The sequence below is a fragment of the Plectropomus leopardus genome, chromosome 22 (assembly GCF_026936395.1).
Source record: "Plectropomus leopardus strain MGB_pleo_1.0 chromosome 22, ASM2693639v1, whole genome shotgun sequence".
In the NCBI taxonomy this organism is placed as follows: domain Eukaryota; kingdom Metazoa; phylum Chordata; class Actinopteri; order Perciformes; family Serranidae; genus Plectropomus; species Plectropomus leopardus.
The window spans coordinates 16,573,151-16,598,143 of NC_142197.1; the positions used below are offsets into that span (position 1 = coordinate 16,573,151).

At 37.2% G+C, this 24,993-nt stretch overlaps 1 protein-coding gene across 1 annotated transcript; it reads right to left on the bottom strand.

The window, feature by feature from the left end:
• Window positions 1-113: 113 nt before the first annotated feature.
• Window positions 114-22,916, bottom strand: muc5e (mucin 5e). The gene is made up of 44 exons (XM_042511668.2): window positions 22,777-22,916; window positions 21,377-21,421; window positions 20,491-20,716; window positions 19,711-19,840; window positions 19,496-19,559; window positions 18,913-18,995; window positions 18,321-18,516; window positions 17,316-17,441; window positions 17,094-17,214; window positions 16,829-16,964; window positions 16,675-16,752; window positions 16,481-16,559; window positions 16,202-16,339; window positions 15,652-15,801; window positions 15,341-15,435; window positions 15,110-15,242; window positions 13,965-14,208; window positions 13,735-13,775; window positions 13,447-13,535; window positions 13,109-13,263; window positions 12,882-13,020; window positions 12,043-12,147; window positions 11,663-11,857; window positions 11,462-11,534; window positions 11,224-11,393; window positions 10,875-11,031; window positions 10,268-10,378; window positions 9,916-10,057; window positions 9,747-9,775; window positions 9,066-9,611; window positions 8,746-8,958; window positions 6,857-7,098; window positions 6,506-6,692; window positions 5,612-5,834; window positions 4,839-4,999; window positions 4,600-4,669; window positions 4,380-4,489; window positions 3,230-3,261; window positions 2,982-3,135; window positions 2,841-2,878; window positions 2,599-2,706; window positions 1,530-1,569; window positions 1,187-1,295; window positions 114-943 (listed from the first exon to the last, which is right to left on the bottom strand). The coding sequence occupies exons 1-44, from the start codon at window positions 22,823-22,825 to the stop codon at window positions 763-765; spliced, it is 5,913 nt and encodes a 1,970-aa protein (XP_042367602.2). The 5' UTR covers window positions 22,826-22,916; the 3' UTR covers window positions 114-762.
• Between the last annotated feature and the right edge of the window lie 2,077 nt (window positions 22,917-24,993).

Below are 24,993 nucleotides of genomic sequence, written 5' to 3' on the forward strand. Positions count from 1 at the left end.
GGCTTTCTCTCTGTTTCCTAATGGCTGAGTAACGCAAATCACATCCCTTGATCAGATTTGTTAGAGTGTTTAAGAAATTCAGTAGAAATACTCAGAACAATAGAGTCATCATCAGCTGTTTCATACCTGTGTATTTCATATTTTTCATAGTACCAGTGGCAGAGATTTTTGCTAACATACAGTTAAAAAACTTCACTTAAAGTACAAAATATGTATTTTCTTGCTTACTTCTATTGATATTACCCATACAATCAGTTAATGAATAAAATTTAGATAGCATTTTTTGTAACTAGTAATCTAATCTTTTGGATTACAAAAACAACTTGTAATCTAATCGGAATGCCTCTGGATGATTTAAAAATCAAACTATATATTGAAATTATATATATATTGCACTTTATAGTAAAAAAATGGATGCAGCCACAAAAATGTGAGATTTCCATCTTTAAACATCACATTTTTTTAAAAATGCAAATAAAATGCATTTTTCAAGTTCAGTCAAATCAAACTACCCTTACAAATTAGTCCTATCAGAAACTTCTACTGTTGCTGCTGTTTTTTAATCAAAGGTTACATGGAAGAGTCGGTGATCATGACAAAATTTCATTATTTTAAAGACATTATTAAAAATGTAATCAAGTAATCATTGACAATGTAACTACAATTAAACATTTTTTTAATTTTAAATTTAAACATTTTTTTCAACCTGGTCTGATTATAGTTACTTATTTTTCGTGGTTGATTACATAATCCCAGCTAAATTTAATCCATTACTAACCAATTCGGGCTGCAGGGTGTGCACTCACAGCTGGTGATATGCCTGTAGACGTAGTGTCTGGTGGTGTGGTCGGCGCACAGCAGGGTCACTGTTCTCTTCTGTGAGCTTTGCTCCAGACAGCATCTGCTCTTCTGCTCCACCTGCAGGTCACCACGCAACACCACGCTGTTGTGGTGAGCCGAGGAACATAAGGTCAAAGGGCAGAGTGGGAGAGGACGGAGGGAAGAAAGACAGGAGAGAGAAATTGGGACAGACAGAGGAAGATGTGTGATAATTCAACAAAATTTATTTGAAAAAAAAAAAAAAAAAGAAAGTCCTCAACATGAAAACTAATAACCTAAAAATGTGCTGACTTGCCTTGTTACAATTATTGGTATTGATAATGAGTGATAGTGTGTTTCTTCTCACCTGTGCTGAGACTCACACTGGCCCTGACACACAGGCATTTGCATGTCGGTGGTACAGTTGTCTACAGTGATGCTAACTCTGCTCATTTTGGGAGCACAGCTCTGGTTACCTGAAGTCAGAAAAAGGCTGCATGATGAGTGGGAGCGAAATCTCTACAAAATGTGACAATATTTTTGCTTCTTTATCAAGTTTTGAATGCATGAAAGTCCCACATTTTTAACTTTTGATGGTTAAATTGTTGATACAAGACTTTCAAACTACACACTGAAACGAATGTGAAACAGTTTTTAAGTCAATGTGTCAAAGTAAAGCAATTGTTAATGGTGATTTTGACTCAACTGACATGAATAGCAGCAGTGATGGTCATCCCAAACTCTGTCTCCCTGGTGAAAGAAAAATCACAAAAACTCAAGGTTAAATGTTTGCTGTTTAATTTTGTTTTAAGCTGTTTAATATGTCCTGCTTCCAGTGTATCAGCTAGTGAATTAAAATAATCCCCTGTGACTTTGTTAGCTATTTTTTCTTTCAAAATGAAGCCTTGTAGGAATAAAAATGCTTCCTTTCTGCAACTTTTTCCCCAATAAAAGCTAGTCTCCTTAAACATCTTAAGAGGACGTAGATTCCATTTCAAAAAGGTGGATATTCCTTTAAACAGTAAATTTTGAGCGACAACCATTCATTTTGTTTCCTGCATTCTGGTGATTTTTTTATGCACCAATTTACAGTGCAAATCTCATTTTATGGAAAAGTGGAAAAGAAAGCACAAAACTCAGGTGACAGGTTGTATTTAAAATATTAAAATATAATGGAATATAATGCATCAAGTATCTCTGGCATTCTGTATTGCTTTCAAATAGGAGGAAGTGACCTTGCTGTAACTGCATGTGGCATCATTCACGTAAATGATACATTCATTATTCTTAATAAATCTCTAATGACTCACATGTTTTTCCGCAAGATTTCTGCTCATGTTTAAAACTTTTTTCTCTCTGCCTGGTACTTCCTGCTTGAAGTTCAAACGGTGGCAAGACTGAGAGCCTATAAACTTTTTTCTAATCTCACATTGCACAAAAAATATCTCATGTTCATGTTGAAAGCACCTTTTATTTAATTAACACTGTCATTCCACCTAGGCACCTATTAGCAAAGTACGTTACAAGGCTATGCATGTACATCCAGTATTTCTAGACATTTGGCAAAATAAGAGTCTTCTGCTCATGTTTTAATTGAAGGGGGCAAATGCACACATTTTAAACACTGAGGAAAACGTGTCCCCTGAAATCTATGCCTATGTATAATAATGATATATTTTTATTATAAAACATTTTTTAGCTTGTAGGTAGTGCACTGAAATATTGTTACTGTAGAAGAAGACCAAAAGTTCAAAGAACAAAGCAGGGCATGTGTAGTACCTCCTGAGAGTCTTCTGTGGGACAGACTCTAGTCTCAGTCTGAATACCATCTTTGCTGCAGTTATATGACACGCAGGGATGGGCGACATCTGTCCATTTGTCTCCCACCTACACACAGAGATAGATATCACCAAAAGACACTAAGCAGCACAATGATACATTTCAATCTGGAATGCATTTTATTTCTAAGAGAAAGCACTTTTCTTTTTCATACACGGAGAGTGAGATTAGACACTACATACCTTGTATGTTTCTCCTTGATAACTGCATGTCTTCTCAACTGAAAAATAACAAAGTGTTTTATATGTTTTAGTATTTATGTGAACGGAAGGTCTCTGGGATGAAACCATCACTTGAAAATCTTGAGACACACCAGCACTTACCACAAATCTGATCACCGCAGCAGGAGGTGTTTACCAGTACAGCATTGGGGCCACAGAGTGGCGCTGGCTCAGGAGGTTTAGGAGAACACACCTCTGTGCGAGTCTGGTTGTTGCATGTACACAGGTCACAGCCGGACAGCCACATCTCACCAGGCTGGAGGAAAGACATAAAAATATGTTGCATTTTAAGATCCAATCTAGAGTCAGAGATATTAGTATTTTCATACAGATGAAACAAAGGTACTCACCAGTTTGGGTTCACCATGCGGTCCTTTACAATCTGAAGGAAAACACACACCATTTAGAACCAAATTATGTCCCAAACACACAAAAAATATTGTAATTTTGGATTTCCACTCTAAACACACTAATAAATCACTGGCATTGTTTATTACATACATTACTACATTACTATACAAATACTTAATTATGTATTATTTCTTTCTGTTTCCAATCCCAACACAGAAAACACTTCATAGTAAAAATGACAACAGATAGTTTTAACAGACATTTTTAAAAAAGCAAAAAAAACCATGAGAATTAATTTTTAATGAATGGTTAAGTCATATCAATAAATAAAGTGATGCTTTAAAGCATATTGCATGTAATGTGCTCCAGTAATGAGTCCTAAATCCTGTAAATGAGTTGACATTTTAGAACCTCTCGTTCCCTTGTCTTTAAGCTGAGGGAACCAAGGCAATGCTCACTTCCACATCAGCCTACATAAAACGACATCCCTGGGACACTCTATAGAGTTTGTATTGCATTTTTTAAAAATATATTTCTGAAGAATCTCCAGAAAACACTATATCCTAAAGCTCCTGAGATGAATATTCTGTGAGGCATTACAGGCTGATTGCATCATTAGAAAGACAAAACAGAAAAGTTTAAAGAAATGAGAACAGTACTTCCCCTTTCAATTTCAGTGACATTAAAATCCTCTGTCCATTCCAACGGACAGATTTTTTTTTGTTTTTTAAACCTAGGTAAAAGCTAAAAATCTCTCATTTTATTTTTTTTAACAAGTTAAAGTAATATAACATCACATTTATTTTAAACACAATTTAACCACTTTAACAAAAACACTGAAAATTCTTTAACAATATGACTAATGGATTAAAACATGCCTTGCACCTCCTCCTTGCCTCAAAGTCAGCCAAGCTTGCTGAAAAAGGCGGTGTGGCTCAAATGCAGTCCACTTTATATGATGTGGAACACTGCGATTGGTGTAGAGACGCTCAGTCACACTAGTGTTCACATTTGGGTGTCGTCAAATGACAGTAATCACAGATCAGACCTCCTAAAAAGGTCCAGTGGAACGGTTGGGGGATCTGAACGAGTTTGTTATGACTACATCTTGTAGGTGTTAGTGTCAGCCTCATAGGCCATGCTACTCACAGTCACATTCAGACACACAGATGTGCGAGTGATTTCCTGCCCTGAAGTGGCCACTGGGACAAAAACAGCCTTCCCCACTGTTCTCAAGCAAGGCTCCTTGATGAAGTGCTCTGCACAGCCACACAGGAAACATTTTGGATTTCATAAAGTGAGAAACAAATGACACAACAAGGATGTTAAACTTAAGAAATAAAAATAATAACAGCTTTATTTTACAAACCCTCCATAGCAGAAGTCATCCAGCTTGTCATGACATTCTCTGTAAACCAACCCTTTTGGACATGGTATACCTAAAACATGAACCAGGACAACAATAAGTATCCGTTTTAGGAAGAATTTATCATTGACATTTTGAATAAAAACACCGTCACATCCAGGTCCATGTGTGCAAATATTTTAAGTCTGTAGTCTGACTGGCGTTGCTTTACATAGTGTAAAAAAAGGATGGAGGATACGCACTACAGATTCCATTAGTCAGTCCTCTCCAGTCGATGCAAACACCAGTCTTCTTGCACTCCTTAGCAGCTTGCTCTAGTGAAGAGCAAGGACCATTCCTGCATGAATCAAACTCACAGTTCCTCTTTGTAATGTTCAGATCCACACTGCAATTTGAAAAGACCCTGAGGAAACAATGGATATGATTTTTAGACAATAATTAAACACTAGTATACTTAAAATACAACTCAAAATATATGCAAAGAAACAGCCAAGCAATTAAAGCCATTAAAGTTAAATAAACTACTTAGAAAAGTAAGAAAACAAGTACATGTTTTTTTGGGTGGTTCTTTGTGGTAATGTGCAGGAATTTGCTGGCCACATGACTGTGAGAAAATTACCCTCACTAAGTGTTGTATTTGTAATGCAATACCTATTTTGAACTTTTTGCATCTTGTCCTTCTCATTTACCAGCCATATTAATTAAAAAAGTAAAATCCCTTAAAATAACTAAAGTGAAATTGAAAACAATTATTAAAAATTAAAACAAAAACTAAAATAAAAAGTAATGAGAAAGACAAAACTTGTAAGGTGTTATGAGTGATTGCAAGTAAATTAGTGGCTAAAGTATATGAGGTGACTGGGTGGTTGTTGCTATGCATCTTCATTAGTCACAGTTGTAGTGTTTTGGTTTGGTTTGTTTTCTTCTCAAGAAAAAGCACTGTCATGACAGTTCACAATTCACATTTCAACTTTCAAGTCCCGATTACGTGAGTGTGTCAGTGTGTGGAACATACGGGTGGTGTAGCAGCTCACATAACGCGCTCACAGGGCAGGGGGTGGAAGGGGGTGTGCTTGGAGGTCCTGTAGAAGGTGAGTGACAAGGTACGTCCCTTGGTGCAGAAGCACAGTTTGGCTTCAGCGGGTCGGGGTACACCCAGTCATAGGCCGTCTTATCACAGCAGCTGTCATCCTCAATCTGCCCTCCTCTACGGATACATGATCCACCACCACATACACCTGGAGAGAAGATGAGAGGTGAGCTCAGCAAAGACAGGCAATTTGATTTATAATATACATATGTATAAATGTTACATAGGCTCTTAACTATGTGTGACTTTAAGCCTTAATAATATGTAAATTGATGAGTTATATAAAAATTGACCCCCCACATACAGTTGTCATAAACACAAATAGCTAAAGACAATGTAGACAACTAAATATTTTTTGTACCAGGCTGTAAACATGTTTATTTGTGCTTGACTTGCTTTTGGAAACAGCCTCAAGTGGTCTTTAGAGGAACTGCAATTTTTGGCACATTCATGCTGATTATTTCTGCTCCTGAGGTTGCAGCTTCTCGCAAACAACCTCAAACAAGCAGCGTTTACGCTTTCTAAAAACAGAAAGAGGCTGGTGAGATGTGAACAGGCAAACTGGTTTATAAACAAGTTTCTTTGTTGTTTCTTTCTGCCCTCTAGTGATCAGAAATTGTTTAAGGCAGCTTCAGGCTAAACACACTGTCAGGCTTTGTTAGCCAACAAGTTTATTTAGCAACATATTGGCTACTGTTATAAGGTTGACAGACAAGATTAAGCCTTTGCATTACCTGAAATCCACTCTACAAACACTAACACAATGTTCAAATGGATATAAAGTATGCACTGGACCATCACTTTCAATCTATTACCCACCACATTGTCCCTGGGTGTTGTTGAGGAAGTACTCCATGGCCAGACTGACCACCAGAGTGTAAGACGGACTGAGGGAGACATAGGAGCGGATCTCAGGGAGGTAGATTGATACTATGTACCCCGTAGTCTCAAACCTCCACCCATGCTCCTCATATGGTGGCTGTATGGTCATGTTGTTCAGAGTGGCCTACAGCAGATTAGATCAGTATTAAACCAACTGTCTGATTCTTTCAACAAAGTATGGTAGCCTCAAATATGTGCATCTTTGAAATTATAGCCAAATGTCCAATATACAGTATAAGGATGCAATGTGATATGACATATATTGAACAAAGCTGTGTGATATCCTACCTGTACTGTAAACAAATCTGGAATGATAGTGAGAGTAGCTATACTGTTCTTATATTTCAGGATGATCCCTTTAGCACAAGAGCCTTCAAGGCCTGGCACACAGAAGAAGTTGTCCACAGCAATAAACAGATGATGACGCGGTGACCTCTCCTCCACCAGGATGTAGGTGCAATCATCAAGGAAATCAAAAGTGGCACCTTGGAAAGAGATGTAGTGAGGATCCCCATATAGATCACAGCGACCTAGGGATAAGATGGTAAGAGGTGATTTTTAGTAGATACGGACAGAAACAGACAAATGTACTTAAAAAAATAATGTCAACAGCATGGCTGTAAGAATAGCATTGTCAGTTGGTTAATTCACCGATTTAGTCGAGACTAAAGTATCTCAACAACTACTGTATGGATTGCCATTTACTACAGACCACAGACTGTATAAAAGAAATGGATGTAGCCACCATGATGTCACCCACTGGTTTGTTGACAACCATTTTGAGGCCTCAGTTTTGGTATTTTGGCTGTCATCATCTTAGTTGAGACCAGATTTGAGAGGGTGGAGTAATTGAGCAGTGAGGGGTGGATCCGATTGCGAACCAGAGAACACCACCGTGGAAATAACTTCAATCGCAAAAAGGCCCTGCCCTAAAGCAAACCTTGCTTTTTTATTTATTTTACTCTAAATTGGACCATAATTAGTTCACTAAATAAACGTAATGCTGCGTTGAAGAAGACTTGAAATTAGCAATTGAGACCATAAACTCATTAGGAAAATATTTACCACGGTAATAAATAAACACAGGCATCTTATATATATATACATATACAAACAGGCATCTTTTTGCAACCTTTGGAGTTGCCACCTGCTGGCCATTAGAACAGAATGCAGGTTTAAGGATCTCTGGGGGATGGCTTTACCTTTAAAATATGGAGATTTCCACTTGGTACAGACCATACACTGTATATAAAGGTGAACAGCATGAAAGCTACCCAAAAGTGAGGCCAAAAATTTTTGATTGCCCCCTGATGGCTTGCTCCATCATAAGTCATAAAGCCCACCCCTTAGTGAATGGGACATAAGCCAAACAAAAAACTCAGTACGCTAAATAGTTCAACCTTATGTTTGTTCAGGTATTCGTTTTCTGATAACTTTGGTTTTAATGACTTATTTGATGCTATAAAAAGGGGGTTTAACATCATGTCTGAAGGCTGGTTTGTCAGTTGGTGTGCTCACAGTCAATGGTACTGCTCGTGATTGGTCAGACTGCGATATTTGGCTTCATTTTTGTACAGCTGGAGGAAGTGGAGATGCATCATCCATATGTACAGACATTCATGGCCCCCACAGGATTGATTTATTAACCTTGGTGGTACTTCAACTTTTCCGCTAGCACCATCATCAGGTCAAATTTAACATTTGTCAGATACATCACATTGTGACCCTTAACACTGACAACATTCCCATCAGCCTCAGCTGTGCTTTGTGTTAAGAGCTAATAAGCAAAAGTTAGCACACTAAACAAAGATGGGGACCATAGAAAAAAAGCGACCGCTGAATGTCGGTATGTTAACTTTGCCAGTGTGAGCATGTTAGCATGCTGCATTTATGCCAAAGCACCAGTGTTCCCTTAATGCAGCCTCACAGAGCTGTTAGTGTGGCATTAGAAGGACAGATGTGCCAATACAAACTGATTCAAGGCAAGATTACTTGATGCTGGTATTAAGAGCAGCACTTTGTACTCATAAATAAATAAAACACCCTGCCTAAACACACCAAATAGCAAACAGAGATAGATATGTAGAGGCAAATATTAAACAAAAAAGAAAAAAAAACAGGAGGTTTAAATGAGGGCTAATAAGAGCAGTGGCCACGATAGACAAAGAGGCACTTACAGTCACACTTCCATGTTTCACAGCATCCATCCAAGACTTTTTTGACCTGGTTTCTGGGGCATTTTGGAATTGCTGACTTTGGACAAACCACCGCAGTCAGCTCTATCTTCCCCTCTATACACCTCTTATGGAAGCAGTCCTCCATCCACGTCTCACCGCAGTTCCAGCTTTGTTTCCTCTTAGGGTCTGTACACTTGCACACTGGTGGTTGTACTAATACAAAAGAACACAGTGATCATACAAAACCGTTAAGGTAATTTAACAGATTGCTAGGATAACTGAAAACAGAGTAACATGCAGAACAAGTACATGGCACCTACCAGTAGTTGTGGAGTTTGTTACTTGCTCATCTGTTGACACACCATATGTTGTCTCTGGTGGGCCAGTCACTACTGTATAGTAGGTGTGGTGTGTTTCTGTTGTCATTGTTGTGCCTGATTCTTCATAGGTTGTTGGTTCAGTGGTAGATGTTAAATTAGTGATTCCCTCACTCGTGGAAATCTCGGTGGTCTTTGTTGCTGGTGGCATCGTCGTAGATTCATAATTCACTCCATAAGACGTAGTTGTTGGTGTAGAGGTACTGGAAAGTACAGTAGTAGTCGAGGCATTGGTAATGGTCGTCATCAATGTAGATACGGTGGGTTGCATTGTTGACAATGTTTCAGCGGTAGTTGAGGCAACTGTTGTCAATGGTGTAGAGGTGGTGGTGGGCGTTGTTGAAGTTTCAGCCGTCGACACAATAACTGTTTTTGGTGTAGTGGTGGTAGAAAAGATAGTTGTTTCAGTGTTAGTCCAGGCAGTTTTGGTGGGAGTGGCTAATGTAGGAGTGGTGGCAGACACAGCGGTTGGTGCAGGTGTTGGAGGCACTGTTGGAGCAGAGGTGAAATTGAGGTATGTGAAGGCACATATACTGCAATCTAAAACATTCAAAAAGCTTATTGCCACAAAACTCATATTTTTAAATATAAATGTAGTGTTACATGAAAATAATTCATACTTACGACAGTTCACTCTTCCATTTTCACAGAGGCTGATAAGGTCAGTATAAGACAGACAGAAGTAATCAGCTGTCAAGGTATTCTTCCCCAAAAATATTTTTCAAATTAAGGTTACCCCGAAAATGTACATATTTAGACACGCTGTATATATTTTAAGAAAAGCCCAGCTTACCACTCAGTGGACTGTATCTTCATCACTGCTCCAGGCTGAATGGTTGTGTCATTAAAATAACAGGTGCAGTTTCTCAATTCAGTGCATTCTCCAGTATTTTCATCATAGTATGGTGTCTCCTTTGAACATCTGGGGTAGCAGCCTTTTTCCAACAATAAACATATTGTTTATTTTATGTATAAAAATTTAAAGATTTGAAAGCATTTACTTGAAAAAACACTTTTACTTTTACTCAAATCAAAATTGTGAGAATTGTAATCAAATGCTATTCTACGGAGAGAATTATACAAGCTAAGTAACAACCAATAAAAGTAAAGTTTCAACCAATTATTAAGAAACAAGTTCAACTTACCCTCTAACTTGTGAGTTACAGTGTTGTCTTTGCCGCAGGTAAGCATCTCACCACAGGCTTCATAGTGCCAGCTACACTGGCCTTGCTCATTGTAGTAGTCACAGTAGACCGCTAAGGTAAAAATTTCTCTATGTTACATTCTTACAAACCAAGTTGTGATTTATGTTTTTTAAACATCCAATAAAGAATGATGCACTTATCATAATGAATTGTTGGCTATATGGATTGATGATTTTGTGTCTTACAGTGTCAGTCCTTTGCACAATGACAAAGAAATCCTTAAATATTGATAAAACATTACATTGTCTAAAATATGTGAAATGCTGAAATGCCTGTAATGTATATGCCATATAATTCAGCTTTTTGGGAAGAAAGCAAACGTAAATAAGATATGATGCACATTCGGGGCAATAAGCATGGCCAAGTAAAAAAAGGTGATTTTTGTGAAAATATCTCCTGTTATGACAATCAAGAGGACTCAACTGACAAGTTATTACAAAATATTAAATCACAATTACCTCATGAATAACCATTTGAAAAAGATAAGTCTGAAGTTAGAGTTAAGATCGTACTAATCTTGGTGGGAAAAAAAGGGGTGTCAACTTACGACACAAATCAGGTGTTCTCCATTTAATACATGCATCCTGGTCGCTGCAGGCCTCTGCGTAGGCTGCCACAGCTGTGCAGAAGCCCAGGAACTTCCCTTCAAACTCACAGGAGCAGGACTCCTGCACACAGGCATGATAGTAGGGCTCTGGATCCACCTGCAGATTTTAGAACATCCAGAGCAGAGCCTTTCTTAACAAGTGCTTTCTTTGAAGGTCTGTTACTGTTACTGTAGTTTCATACTGCAATAGATTTGGATAAGAAATTCCCAAATGTACAGCAGTTAAAGATCTGCACAAGAGTCCAACCTCTGACCCTGGTGTGACATATCAAATGTTTAAACTACAGACCTTTAAGTGGCAGTCCTTGAATGTGTCCCCTGTGATGATCATGCAGCGGCGCTTGGCCCAGGCTGAGCAGTATGAGTTGCGTTCGCATGGAAATATCTCAGTGGTCACATCAGAGCAAGGGGGTGTGGCAGATTTCCAGCTGTTGCCAAATGCCAGGGGACTGGACACCACTATAAACAGATTTTGATGTTATTTTGACCATGCCAAAAGTTAAAATTAAAAGACAAACTCAATTTACCTGCCGAGCCACTTATCTGAAGGTCATTCATCTCATTGGAGTCAAAATTCCCACAGAGGCCGCACACTCGGCTCTGCAGGAGGGATGGTTAAAAGTCCATTTAAAATGTATTCAAAATTACACTTACACTTACATTTAGCAGTAAGGATGTTATCATGTGAAAAGTGATACATAAATGATTATATCATCCTCATCACTCACCCTCCAGTGTGAATGCAGCTCTATAGTGATTCGAGTGTGTTTGTCCCAGATGAGAGTTATCCCTCTGTTTGGCACTGAGATTATGATGTAGAGTCCCACAGTGTGTATGGAGTAAAGTGAGTCTTCCTTCAGAGTCCAGCCTTCATGGTAGCGTCGAGTCACCTTCATGTCGCTTAGTGTCAGGGTGACCTTACCCTTTTGGAGCAGCACAGATACACGTCATGACATAAGAATACATTTAATTGTTAAAGTTAACTGGTTCATAATGGAATAAAGGAACGGATATTACAGAATAATGACGACAAAGAGAGATAGTAAACATGAACAATAGCTCAGCATCTCAGTGAAGAAAAATGAGAATCACAGAATAGGTCATCCACCTGCAGGTCAAGGATGATGGAGCGAGAGCAAGTGAGTGCCTCATCACAGCAGGGTACACTCTCCACTCTGACAGAGAAGGTGCCGTTTCTTTTTCCACAGTCATCCTAAAAGTAATGAGATCAGAGTTAAAAACATATTGTTGTGAAAAATATAGCAAGTTATGGCCTATATTTTTAAATTTTGTCCAATTTTGTAGACTTGCAGATTTTGTTAATTTGAGTTCTCATAACTCATAACTGAGTTCATTTTTGTTATTTCTTACTTTGTTGTGTTGTCACCTACAGAATTAATACTATTAAAGTCCAGTTATCAATGACATTGATGTCTCTTGGACATGTGGGAGCTTTTAGTCATTAAAAACATATCCATTCTCATAATTACATTGTATCTTTATTTCACATTCAGTGCCTGTTGGCATGACAACTTGATCTGCTCTGAGCAAAACACTGCAGCTTCATCAGATATAGACGAGGCATGTTTTTAATTTATTGCTTGGACGCTTCTGAAACATACTTGTAACTTAACTGTCCTATATTTTATTAGCCAGCTACTTTTTTAATGGCTTTAATGTCTTACTACTTCTTACTGGTTGGTTGTTGATCTTGATTGTTTTAATTTGTATTCTTACGTGTCTGTTTTAACTTTGTTTACTGATGCGTAACATTTTATCTTTACAATATTCACATATTGTTTGTGGCTGCAACTTCTGAGTTAGCTCACATTGTGCAGCACATCGTGCTTCCATCTTAAAATAATGTGCAAGCATAGACAAAGTTTGGCTTGCATGGCTACAAAGCTTCTGCAAAGAAATATGTTACCGGTGGATACTTGGTCTTACCTGTACAAGTGTGTACTGACACTGTCCATCAAAGCGGTACCATTTGGTGTCAAAGGTCTGGTAGTGTCCGTTTCCATAAACTTGACATTTCCCAGGACATGGCTCGTCTTTGCAGTGCCACTGACCCTGACCACAGACACTGTCAGACAGAGTGACAGTTATTTTATTTGGAAAACTAAGACTTTTTGAATGAACAAGTAAAAATGCAGCACTAATGCAGGTGTTACCATGTTTTACAGTTGGTTTTGACGTGCTGTCCTGCACTGTATACTTTGCCACTGTACACACAGGTGCAGTTGTCCAGAGAAACACAGTTGCCACGGTGATCCTCATACTGGTCATGTGGGCAGTAACAGCCGCTCTCACAGGTCACACCGGCACTCTGGATATTACACCAAAAGAAAAACTTTGAGCTCAAGAAAACATTTGACCCATCACAATAAAAGTTATGTTCCCATTATGCAGTTCTAACAAACAAGGCAGCTATTGCTCTTGAAAGAAGAATGAATAATAATGCATGAATAATTAAAAGCCTTCTATAAAAACATTTAATCTGTTGACCTACCATTGGTTTGCTGAGACTGTCGCAGGTTTTCCAAGCCGTGTTAACAGGGTTCTCTAAGCAGAATACACAATCCTTCCCATCTGTGCACACTGATGCAAACAGTCAGGAAACACAGAAAACACAATAGACACTTTGTCAGCCTTTCTTTTCTGAAACTAGAAACTAGAGTTAAAGGCATGTAAAATTGCATGTAAATTTCAACTATGAATAAATAAAGTTGAAACAGTGGAGCAGAGAGAGCGAAGGATGAGTATAATTTTGATATTATTATGAAGATTTTTTATTTACCACAATTCTGAGAACACTGCAGTTTTCCATAATTACAGAAGCTGCAATAGACACATAAGCATGTGTACATCATAGGTGTAGACTACACAATTGAGCACATGGTAACAGCATTGGGAAGTCTTAGTTAGGACAGACAGCCACTAATGAAGTAAGCTACAGAAGTTAAATGCTAAGATAAATAGTATATTGTAAGTTTTAAATGGCTCTAAATACTGAGATGATCAACTCACCACTTTCGTCCGTCTATAAAAACTATACCCGTGGAAGTTGTACCACCATAGTAGTGGCAAGGGCACTCTGCCTTTGGGGTACAGGTGTGACCCTGGTTTAGGTGAGTTCCCTCCGGACAGCCACAGCCCTCCACAGGATCATCGCCCAGCCCGCAACGAGGGTCAGGGCCAGACAGGGAGCGGCAGGTGTGGTTGCAGGCTTGCATGTTATAGGAGAATTCTTGGTTCTTCTGACATTTCAAAGCTGCGACACAACATTGTGATTAACACTGAATATACCACAGACTTTTATTTCTACTGGTTCAAATACATTTATGAACAGAAGCCCTAAGAGGCCAGCGAGAAAAAAATGAGGTGATGCATGTCCTATGTCGGATCTAATTTTTTTTTTCTGCGTTTATGACCATTTTTCAACCAAGTCTGTGTGGTGTTTGTTTGGCTTCCACCTGTGCAGATCGCCCCTGAAGCTGTTGCTAAAATATGCTCTATATGTGTAAATAGATTTTCCTCACCTTGCCTAGTTACCTTTTGCAATAATCATTTTTCTAGGTTTACAATTTTTTTTTTACATCTGTGAAATTCATTTGTCGTTGTTATACTCAGGTTGGCCACAAGAGGCTGAGGTGCAAACTAAAAGCATTCTGTGTGTTCAGATAACACAGTGCTAGCCTCACAAAAACTGTGCCTGGTCCAAAACATTTACCACAGCATAATGTCAACATTACATTCTCTGTAACTATCACTGACAGCAAATTAGCACCTAAAATTTCTTAAAAAATAAAAAATTCCTGCCACCTGTTCTTTAGCCATACACATTTAAGCAAACTAATTAGATCAGACTTAGAAATAAATAATAATAAATAATAAATAAATAAATATCCATTCTTGGCAGCTGTAACACAGTCTTTATATTTACTTTTATACAATCTGATATCTGAAACGTTTTAATTCCATGCTCTTATTATCACAAAAGTGAAAAAACTACAGTCTCAAACATTGCCACTAGTAGAATTGATCTGATTTAGGCTTTTTGGACCAGTTGTTAAGTTGAACGTTATTCTGATGGTTCTTTTTGGCTGACTTTAAAAAATAAAGTAGAAGGATGCAGACAGAGTAAGTTGTGTATTTATCAAAACTGAACTCACTGCAGTTGGTGGCTGTCCTCCAGTCACCAATTACAACACCCAGACTGGCGCAGGCTTTAGCATAGCTGCCCAGAGCAGCGCACAAGCACTGTTGCGGACTCCTGTGACAGTTACATGTTCTTTGAATGCAAGCCTGGAGATAAAAATCATTGTTAACAAGAGGAGCTCAATGATATGTTAATTAACTGCTAGATTTATTAAGAATTTAGTTTGGTGCAAAAGTCTTATTACCATGTGGTAGTGATCAGTTGATATGTGACCATGGCACTGAGCAAATACCCCAGTTGGGTCGTTCAACACAGAACACTTTTCATCAGCAAATATTTCTGCAATAACATTGAGACAATGAAATTTTCTTGTAGCTGAATTATTTCTATTATCGATGGGAAAGCGAGACAGTAAATTGCAATGTTCTAATATAAACATTTAATTCCTTTATATTTACTCTTAAAAGAGAAGAATTCAGGAGGTCAAATCTTGTGTGACAATTTATCCACATATTTCCAGTATTTTAGAAGCACATTTATATCACTGATTGGTACCATAGTCTGTGTTGATGCAGGTGGTGGGTATGTTCATTGCACAGGTACCCAAACTCCAGGACTGAGCGAAAGGTTGAGCTGAGTTCTCGATGATCCCACTGCTGCTTGTAAAGTCGTCTGTGGTGTCATTGTTGTTGTTGCCACAAAGACCTGAAAAACACACTGGTTGTGATAACAAATCAAACTCGCTTTACATTTTTTTTGCTAGAACATTTTTTGAAGTACAGTTTTTTTCTAGTACAATTGTTTATCAAACATTTCTTTTACAGTAGGGTATTTACACTACAATTTACTACAGTACAATATTTTATAAAACAGATTTTATGGTAACGTTTTTTACAGTTAAATGTTTCAATTTTTTACAATACAGTACAATTTTTTATGAAACATCTTTTATAATGCAATGGAACATACACTAACACTCACTATTTTATTTATTTATTTGATTTTATTTTGGTCTTGGGGGCTCATAAAAAATCTTTTTTTTAAATAAAGGCTTTAGCAAAAGTAAACCCTGACTCTTGAATTGTTTGTAGACCGAGGTCCTAACCTGAGATCATGCCAGTGTAGTTTGTGGGTGGGTTGATATACAGCTGGATTTCAGGAGACATCTGGACTTGGAGCACCATACCAAAGGATGTGTGGACACGGACATACATGGAGGACTGCCAGAAAACAAGAGCATGATCTGAAAAGTGACACAAGTTGATAAGTGATTTAGTGAGTAGGTAACAAAGACAACAACAATAATATAACATAAATATTAAAATATAATACAAGACTCCTAAAATGATGCAATAGACAACAATTACGTCCATTTTTGTTTTACCAGACTGATGAAGTTCAGTTATCTCCTCCCCTTCGAATTTAATCATGTTGTTTGAGAATACATATGTTTCCTTCAAATCCTAAAAAATAAGGCCGTTTACAGTCAGTGGCTGTGAACTCCTGTTGCTTGGCATTTGTTTGATGTATTATATTATATTATATATATTATATTCAATCCTCAAAGACTGTTTGCACCTGAGAAAGTTGAAGAATAACTGTATCCAGGGAGGGTGCCTCTTCAGAAAACTTGATTATTATCATCCAGCCGAGACCCTTAAAGAATGACAAAGTAATTAGTATGATAAAAAGACGGTGTGGATTCAAGGTTGGAGAAGTGGGAAATATTCACCTGTGAAGCCACATATGTACATTTACCAGGGATGGCAAATTGTTTGCCATCAAATGTTGTCACGAACTGTCCTTCGATGAGACATCTGGTGGGGCAGGAGTTTTCAGAGCACCGCCATGTCCCGCTATCACACATACTGCACAGAGAAATAAGGATAAAACTTAGACTAAAAAAACCTTTAACTAGTTCATTTTTTGATCCTGAATAGAAATTTGTAATTTATTGATATTGCATAAGAATCAAAACACCTTTTCCATCTGCTTACCATGACTGACACTTGGTGCTGCGTATGTCTCCGGTGGAGTAGGTCCTGCCAGCGAATACACAGGGACAGTTGGACACACTCACACATTGGAAGCCATCTGCACGATCATTCAGCACAGTACCTGCAACACAAATTAGTGTACCTTTAATTATCAGGCTCGGGTTGGCTAAACAAGCAATAAAACAAGTCAAGAGCTACATCATTAAGTCAGACAGCGCTCACCCTTTCGACAGACACAGGAGCTGGTGAGTTCTTGGCTGGAGAAAGTGGGGTTCGGACTGGAGCAGCTGGGAACAAAGGCCACACCCTGTTCTACATAATCAAGGTCTCCTGGACAACTCGGTTCCTCTGCATTCACCCACAGAAAAAGGCAATCAAATCAAATGTCCATCAAATTGGTGTCCAAACTTTAATTGGGCCCAGTTGAATAATTAGCCATTGTTAGTACAAACACATACAACACAGCCAAACTTTAACAGCAGAACTTTACCATAAATTCTAGTGTTAACCTCAAAGTCTGAAATATCAAAATTTGTCAGGCTGAATTTTGGGAAATGTATCTGAAAAATGTTGCCATTCTAGGGTTCTACAAACCATAGAAACATAAGATTTGCATTGTTATTATGTAGTGTAAACTTCTCAACTTTACATTTATAATGCTGTGGCTAATGTGTGGTTAGGTTTAGGCAGAAAAACATCCTGGTTATTGTGAGGAAAAGATCATATTTAAAATACACGCTTTTGGGGGGTCACAAATTCAGCTGGAAGAAAAACAGAAATGTCTGGATAAAGACATCTGCTTTTCATGCTATTATTCGGGCAGAAAATGTTACAATATCTTGGTGAAAAAACAAAAACAGGTCGCTTTAAAACTACCAGATAAGGTGCTTAAAAAGCTGCTGGAAACATAGCAATGTTGGTTTCATATGGTGGTCTGCAGTGGTCTGTATCTCAGCAGGTGTCTAACACGGGTGACCCATCATCCACCATACACTACACTACACTACACTACAATTAAGACATATAAATGTAATATATTCAAGGTATGCAGAAAAGTACAATGCCAACCTTTTTATTTTTGGTGACTGGGTGGTTTGCTTAACACAAGACTTGATGTTTCATTCAGTGTAACCATGATATACCTTCAATGGAGGTGACTTATCCTTACTAAAAGCTTCTAAATAAAAGGGGGGCAATTGATGTTAAGGGGTTTTAATGAGCACCTACCACATCTGGTTAGACCTCTCCATAGCCTCCAGATATAGCTGTTGTTTCCACACTGTTGGACAACTTCTTTGAAGAAAGCACAGCCAATGTACTTGCTGCTTTCATAACTATAAATGTTTTCTTCACAGAGTTGGATATAATGAAGCGTCTTGGCTGGCAGACAATCCAAGGTGTAGGAGAAGAACAATCTGCAATCCTATAAATATCATCAGAGAAACATTTGGAGTTAGGACATATTGCATGAGTGAGAGTGTTAAAACTGAGGTGGGTATGCCTTCATTTTATGGTTAACCACAGTCAAATGGGTTGACTGAAAAACAAGCATTATTGAAAAAAATGTATAAGATTTACAATTCAACATTTTAAAACTTACATGATATCTCAAAAAGTCATGACTTTATAACTCCAGGGCCAGTATCATTATTAAATTTAAACCCTGTTGCTCTTTCAAATGAGATCACAGAAAGTAAAAAAAACATATTGTATACATAGATCAGCAGTAGCAATATCAGACTGAAATGCAGTTTCATCACAACATCCACTGGACTGTGTTTAAAATATTAACACTCAGTTATTTCAACAGATGACTTACTAGATTTGTAACGGAGACAGGATCTTTGGTTTGACATGTGTCCTCAGCAAGCACACTCTCCGTAATCAACTGCTGCTTGTTGCCTAATTTCATAGAGACACACTTTATTTTACAGTAAACTGTATGCAAAATATGGAAGACCATTACTGCATGTGATAAAATGAAAAGTATCCTTTACGTCATTATAATGAGAAACTTTGTATTGAACAATTATGAATTATTGTCTCAAAATAATGAAAAATGTTCCTAAAATTTGGATAGGCCTATGTGTTGTGCATAACTTCACGATGGTAGGCCACAGTCAAGATATTGATAAAAGTTTTCATCTTTTTTAAGATGTCATAATAAAATAATAATATGGTAAGGCAAAGTAATGCGTTAGCATTTCAAAATAGTGAACTGCTATCTAAAAGTAACGACCTAAATGTCAAAATGTCTTTACATAACCAATAACCACTTTTTTTTAGCTACCACCGACATTTAAACTGCTGCTACAAGGCCTATTAAAATATTGCTGCTAATGCTACTGCTAAACTGTAATGCAACAATTCTGCTATCACTTCCAGTCGTTTAAGAATCGTACCTGTGACGTTGTGTTTTCCACACAGTCCGGTCATGTCGATGCTCAGCTCCTGCTCAATCTCCACCTAAAGTTTTTTAATAAAGACTTCAGTGGTGAGGTTAGTTCTATGCAGTTCCAAACTAAATGTAATCATTCAAATTAAAACAGGATGATGCATTATGTGTGGGTGCATTTGTGTGCTTGTGTGCTCTCATGTGTGTTTGTTGTGAACTCACCCACACAGTGTCTATTCCTCCAGGGATACTGTGCCATGTGACAGACAGAGGCAGCAGCGAGCTTCTCAGTTTAGTGTAGATGCCGAACTGAAATATATGCTGGTAGGTGTGGTCGTATGGAAGGGAAACACTGTCAACAAAAAAACATAGATATCAAAACACATCAGAGAAAAGGGGTTATAAGTGTGGACTTTAAATACAAATAAAAACAAAATAATTTCAAAAACAAATCTTTGTCAGGCAAAATTAAGAGTAACGTGTTGTGAAACAGCTCTTTATTTTAATTCCTGACTGATCATTAGTTTTCTCACTTCGCCGACTTTGATTTGAAAACCCGGTTAAGTATAACAGTGTCCACTTCCCCAAACACAGTCTGTAAACAACCTTGAAGAATGTGACAACTTGCTTTAAAACTCTGTTTTTATTGAACTTGACCTAGAGAGACAAACTATTCATAATGCAGAGTTGAAGTTAATGATCAACTAACACTGATGACATTGAGAATACATAAAAACATCATCCACCTGGCTGAGTATGAATGCCATTTAAGTGAACGATTTGTGCCTTTTAGCAAAACTTGACAGCTGATTAATCACAACTCACTCTTCCTGTAATTCTCGGTGGCTGAAAAATGCGATCATTTATTTTTCTAAGTTTAGAAATTTGGATCAAAGTACACACAGACTCAGGGGATTGGATGAAACTCTGATTCAGTCATTATTTGATTATCTGTGCGGCTGCAGTTAATGAAACCGTATAGGGGTTGGCTTTTGCACAAACCTTTTCTTTTCCACCAGGATGCTTCCATTCTTCACAACAGTCCTAACTTTGTTGATGATGATCTCAACCTCAATCAGCAGCCCATTGTCACCTCGCCGTGCAGTGATATCACTTTCCACCCGGTTGTGGATGAATCGTGTGAGGCTGAATGGGCAGTTAGACCGAACATAGAAACTTGAGCCGTTGAAAGGCTGGATGACCCCGCTGCCAAATGTCCTGCAAGTGTCTGATGACAATTCACTGATTAATAGACAATAAAGACATGACTGAACTCAATAATAAAGCAGTGAATTACATTATTTTGTTGTGTCGGATTTTGGTTTTAAAAAGTAAGTCAAAATGTATTCTGTTTTTCTTGCCTTTAGCAATACTATCTTTTAAATTATCAACTGAGAACTCAGTTATGAAATTTAACAACTTTGAACTACTTTGCAACAAGTAAATTCCCTTTTTGATTGCAGTATAGCATAGAGCATTTTTGGAATAGGCTTGCCGTTTTAAAAACAATAAGCTACATGATCAACTTATATTTCAAGTCAAAAAAAAAATCTAATCAAAATTCACAAATCACATATAATCATCACATACACAATCATACACAGTTCAAAGTGCAGGGAAATTTATTTGCTATTGGTTCAAGAAAGAAACTAATAAACTGCATTTAAGGGGATAAACTCAACCATATAAAATAAAATATTTCATAAAAGACACAATAAAACAATACATTTTGGAGAAATACAATTGTACAGAGAAACAATAAAACAGTACGAGCTTTGTACAAAATTAAGAAATATAACTGGTAAATATACTGTAACAGATGCAATCATCAATAAAAAGTAATCTGTATAATGAACTGAAGATCCAACATTGATTAACTTATACTCACATTTCTGAATATCTGTTGTTGTGACTGATTCCCCTGTGCCTAAAACTAGAGGAGAAATACAATGTTGAAGTGAAAGTAAACATGAATCATCATTAAACATCATAAATAATTTATAATACTACAAATACTTTGGATATAGCAGGAATGTTATTGATAAAACAGAAAGTGTTCAATTAGAAAACATATATACTGTATATAGATATGTAATGCACAGATGGTGCACCTCAGTGGTGAAAGTATTCAGAGTCTAGGAATTTTTTTAAGTAAAACTAGCAAAAGTGCAATATTAAATCCTCAGTTACAAGTTGAAGTCCTACATTGAAAATGTCAATTAATTAAACTATTACTAGCTAACTCTACTTCAGAGTATCAAAAGGTTAGGTCTAATTGAGAAAAATACCTCATGTGAGTGTTAAAACCAATTACATAATTATATAACTGGACTACTGAGTGGTTTAATTTACGACAGTCAGTATGTTTTTGTTGTTGTTTTTACTACACACTTCTACTTCAAAACACTTTAGAGAAAAATATTTTACATTTTATGGTTCTATAGTTATTTGATTATCTTAGTTACTTGTTACTTTGCAGATCTACATTATTAATACAAAATCTAAATCAACCAATTTATTATATGTTATTATAGATTAAGCTACACAGCAATATATAAAGCAATTAAAATAATCTCCCACTTTCAGCAACATTAAAGTAAGATTCACATTAATGCATCAGTAATTAAAATTGAATAATATCAACTGCTCTACATAAAGGCTACTTTTACTTTTCACATTTTAAGTATATTTCAATGCTAATAATTTTTCACTTTAACTTAAATAATATCAGTGCAGTAGTTTTACTTATAACTGATTATTTCTGAATTATGGAATTGTTTCTTTTACTCAAGCAAAAGATCTGAATACTCAATCCACCACTGATAACATTGCATCACTTGTAACTAAACCTGATAAAATTAAAGTAGTGGAATAAATGGAGCTTTATTTCTTTTCAAATTGTAGCGTACTAAAAGTATAAAGTAGCATTAAATAGAAATATTTAAGTACAAGTACCTTTAATTTATATGTGAGTACAGTAATGAAGTAAACAACATTTTGTTCCAACACTCAATATCACACTGATACACACCATTCTTTACACTTGTTGGCCACATGTGACTAATAAATAAATTAATAAAGAAAGAAAGAAAGCATCCCTGAAAACTAAAAAATAATTTAATAGACTACAGCAGATGTTTAAATCTTGCTTTGTAATCATTTCACTGTTCATGTAGTTTTTGTGGGGTCATATTGTTGTAAAATGACCTTGCAATATCCTCTTTTCACCTTTTCTGCTCAGAAGAGTAAAGTCCTATTCAGATGATTAAATGAAGTACTGCATGGTACCTGAGGCCAGTGAAAAGCAGAATGCAAGCATCCATCGCCGGGAGGTCATGCTGCCTGATGCTCTCTTGCAGGTGAAACTGCACAAACAGCCGCCACATGGTTTATATAGTCCTAAAGACACAGTACAAACCACTCACCCTGTGCAAACATTCACACATACCAGGAAACAAGAAAATGGAAAAAATAAATCAGATTAAACATTAAACTAATTGTTAATTAAGCACAGAAATTAAATGATCACATCACCAATGCTGGAAAACCAGCTTAATTTAAAGAATATTCTGCTTATCAAGTTTCATTTACATTAAAAAAAAAACTATTCCAGGGTAATGCAACCCTCTGAGAGAAACACCCGTGGGAAATTAAGAGTACCGTTATGAAAGTGAGATCTTGGTACAAAACAGGTCAGGATGGATGCACAAATACAGTGTAAAGGACTCAACATCTTTGAAAAGTTTGAAACTTAATCCTCGTCTTTCCTTCCTTTAAAATATCTTGTTTCCTGGAATCTTGACAGAAATGATAACAACATGTTAATATCCTGGTCACAACCTCACACATAATGGGTGAAACATTAAGTCCTGTATTATGAACAAGGAGGGATGGTTACTCTTGGCAAACACTTGTGGACCAGACAATGCCTTGCCGGTTAACAAAGGCCAAATGGGCCACTGACAAAATGAGAAATGAGTTTATGGGTAAATGGCCAGAGTGCATGAACCAGGATGTAGTTAGTTATTTTTCAGTTTGAGAGCTAAGGCATCCCACATAATGTTTAAAGACATGTCTGCTCAGATTTCTTTTAATGCAAAGATCATACAAGTTAGAAAGCGCCTTAACTTCAATCAGTGAGGTGGTAAAAGGATGAATCAACACATCAATCGGCCACATTAAAAGCTGAGTTTTACCATCCAAAGCCACCACCTGACAATTGAGACATTATGTTTGAACTGAAACTGTCAGTGTAGATACAGAGGAGAATCTGGGAATACTTTCACCGCAAACAACAACTGTCAGGATAATACTTGTATACTGGGCTGCTACTAGAACATGTTTACATGCAGTAATGTTCAAAAAATACCTTTCCCTATACTGTCTGGCTGAATAAACCTTTGTTCATCCTATGTCTAAAATGCTCAATTTTAGCACCTGTCTCTTTAAGCCCCCCCTTCTGAAAATTCAAATGTCATTGTAAACTTCCATGACTTTTCCAGGTTTTCCATGACTGTTTGGACTACATGTCCTAATTCACTGATTGTACCTGCCATTGAAAACTTTTTTTTTTAATTCTAATTGGAGGGAAAAACAGCAGTTCATCCTCTTTCACAGAAAACACCAACATCACTTTGATTTTATGGAAGAAAGTGCCATTTGGGAAAATGTAAAAAAAACAAAAACAAACAAAAAAAACTCTTTAGTTTTAAAGATTACAAAATAATATACATTGACATGACTTTAGCTAATACTTAATATAGTCGTTAGGGATCAGAAGAGCTCCAAAATAAGCTAACTTGATATGTCATCACCTTTAACAGGCTTTGGCTAATCTGTTAGCAACTTACCTATTTCCAGTAGACGCACAGACACATTATTATGCCTTTAAAGTCATGTTTCCAGTCACTGGCAACACAAGTCTGGCATTCACTGGCATTGGTTTGGGCTCAACAAATTCCTGAAAAAGATATATAGGTCTTTTTGCTTCTGTTAGCTGCTTGACTTTGCTCAACAGCTAACGTTAGCTAACGGTTAGTAGTTAGTAGCAGCAGCAGTAGCATTGGCGTTCTTGCTAAGTTAGCATACTTTGATATAATTTTAAGGCAAATTGTCCCAGTAATGGTAAAGAAAACCTTCACTTTTAACATTGCAAAATGTATTAAATGTTGTAAAGCTAAATTTAAATATTTTTGAAGGAGGCATTCAAACCCCAAAATAAACTTACAAAGCTATGGCTAATCAGTCCACAGGCAGTTACCCGGCAGTTACTTACACTCACCTGCTCAGGATTGGTGTGATGGGTGTTTAGGCGGGAACTCCCCCATCGCGGATATCGTTACTGCGCAGACGCAGGGCGCCACCTACACTCGTAAGATGGCAACGCTCTTATCCCGGATATTTTAACCTCACTTCAGCATCGCGGGGGTAAGTGCGGGCACTTCCTCTGTCTTTATTTACAGTCTATGCATTCAGCAGACACAGAACAATATCATCTTGTCTTGT

Bases quoted from the DNA above. Each gene is read 5' to 3' on its own strand.
- muc5e (XM_042511668.2), bottom strand. From the start codon at position 22,825: ATGACCTCCCGGCGATGGATGCTTGCATTCTGCTTTTCACTGGCCTCA. The intron at 20,717-21,376 runs GTGAGTATAAGT...AATTGTCATCAG, and splicing joins AACAACAGATATTCAGAAAT to ACACTTGCAGGACATTTGGC. The intron at 5,835-6,505 runs GTGGGTAATAGA...TCTTCTCTCCAG, and splicing joins CAACACCCAGGGACAATGTG to GTGTATGTGGTGGTGGATCA.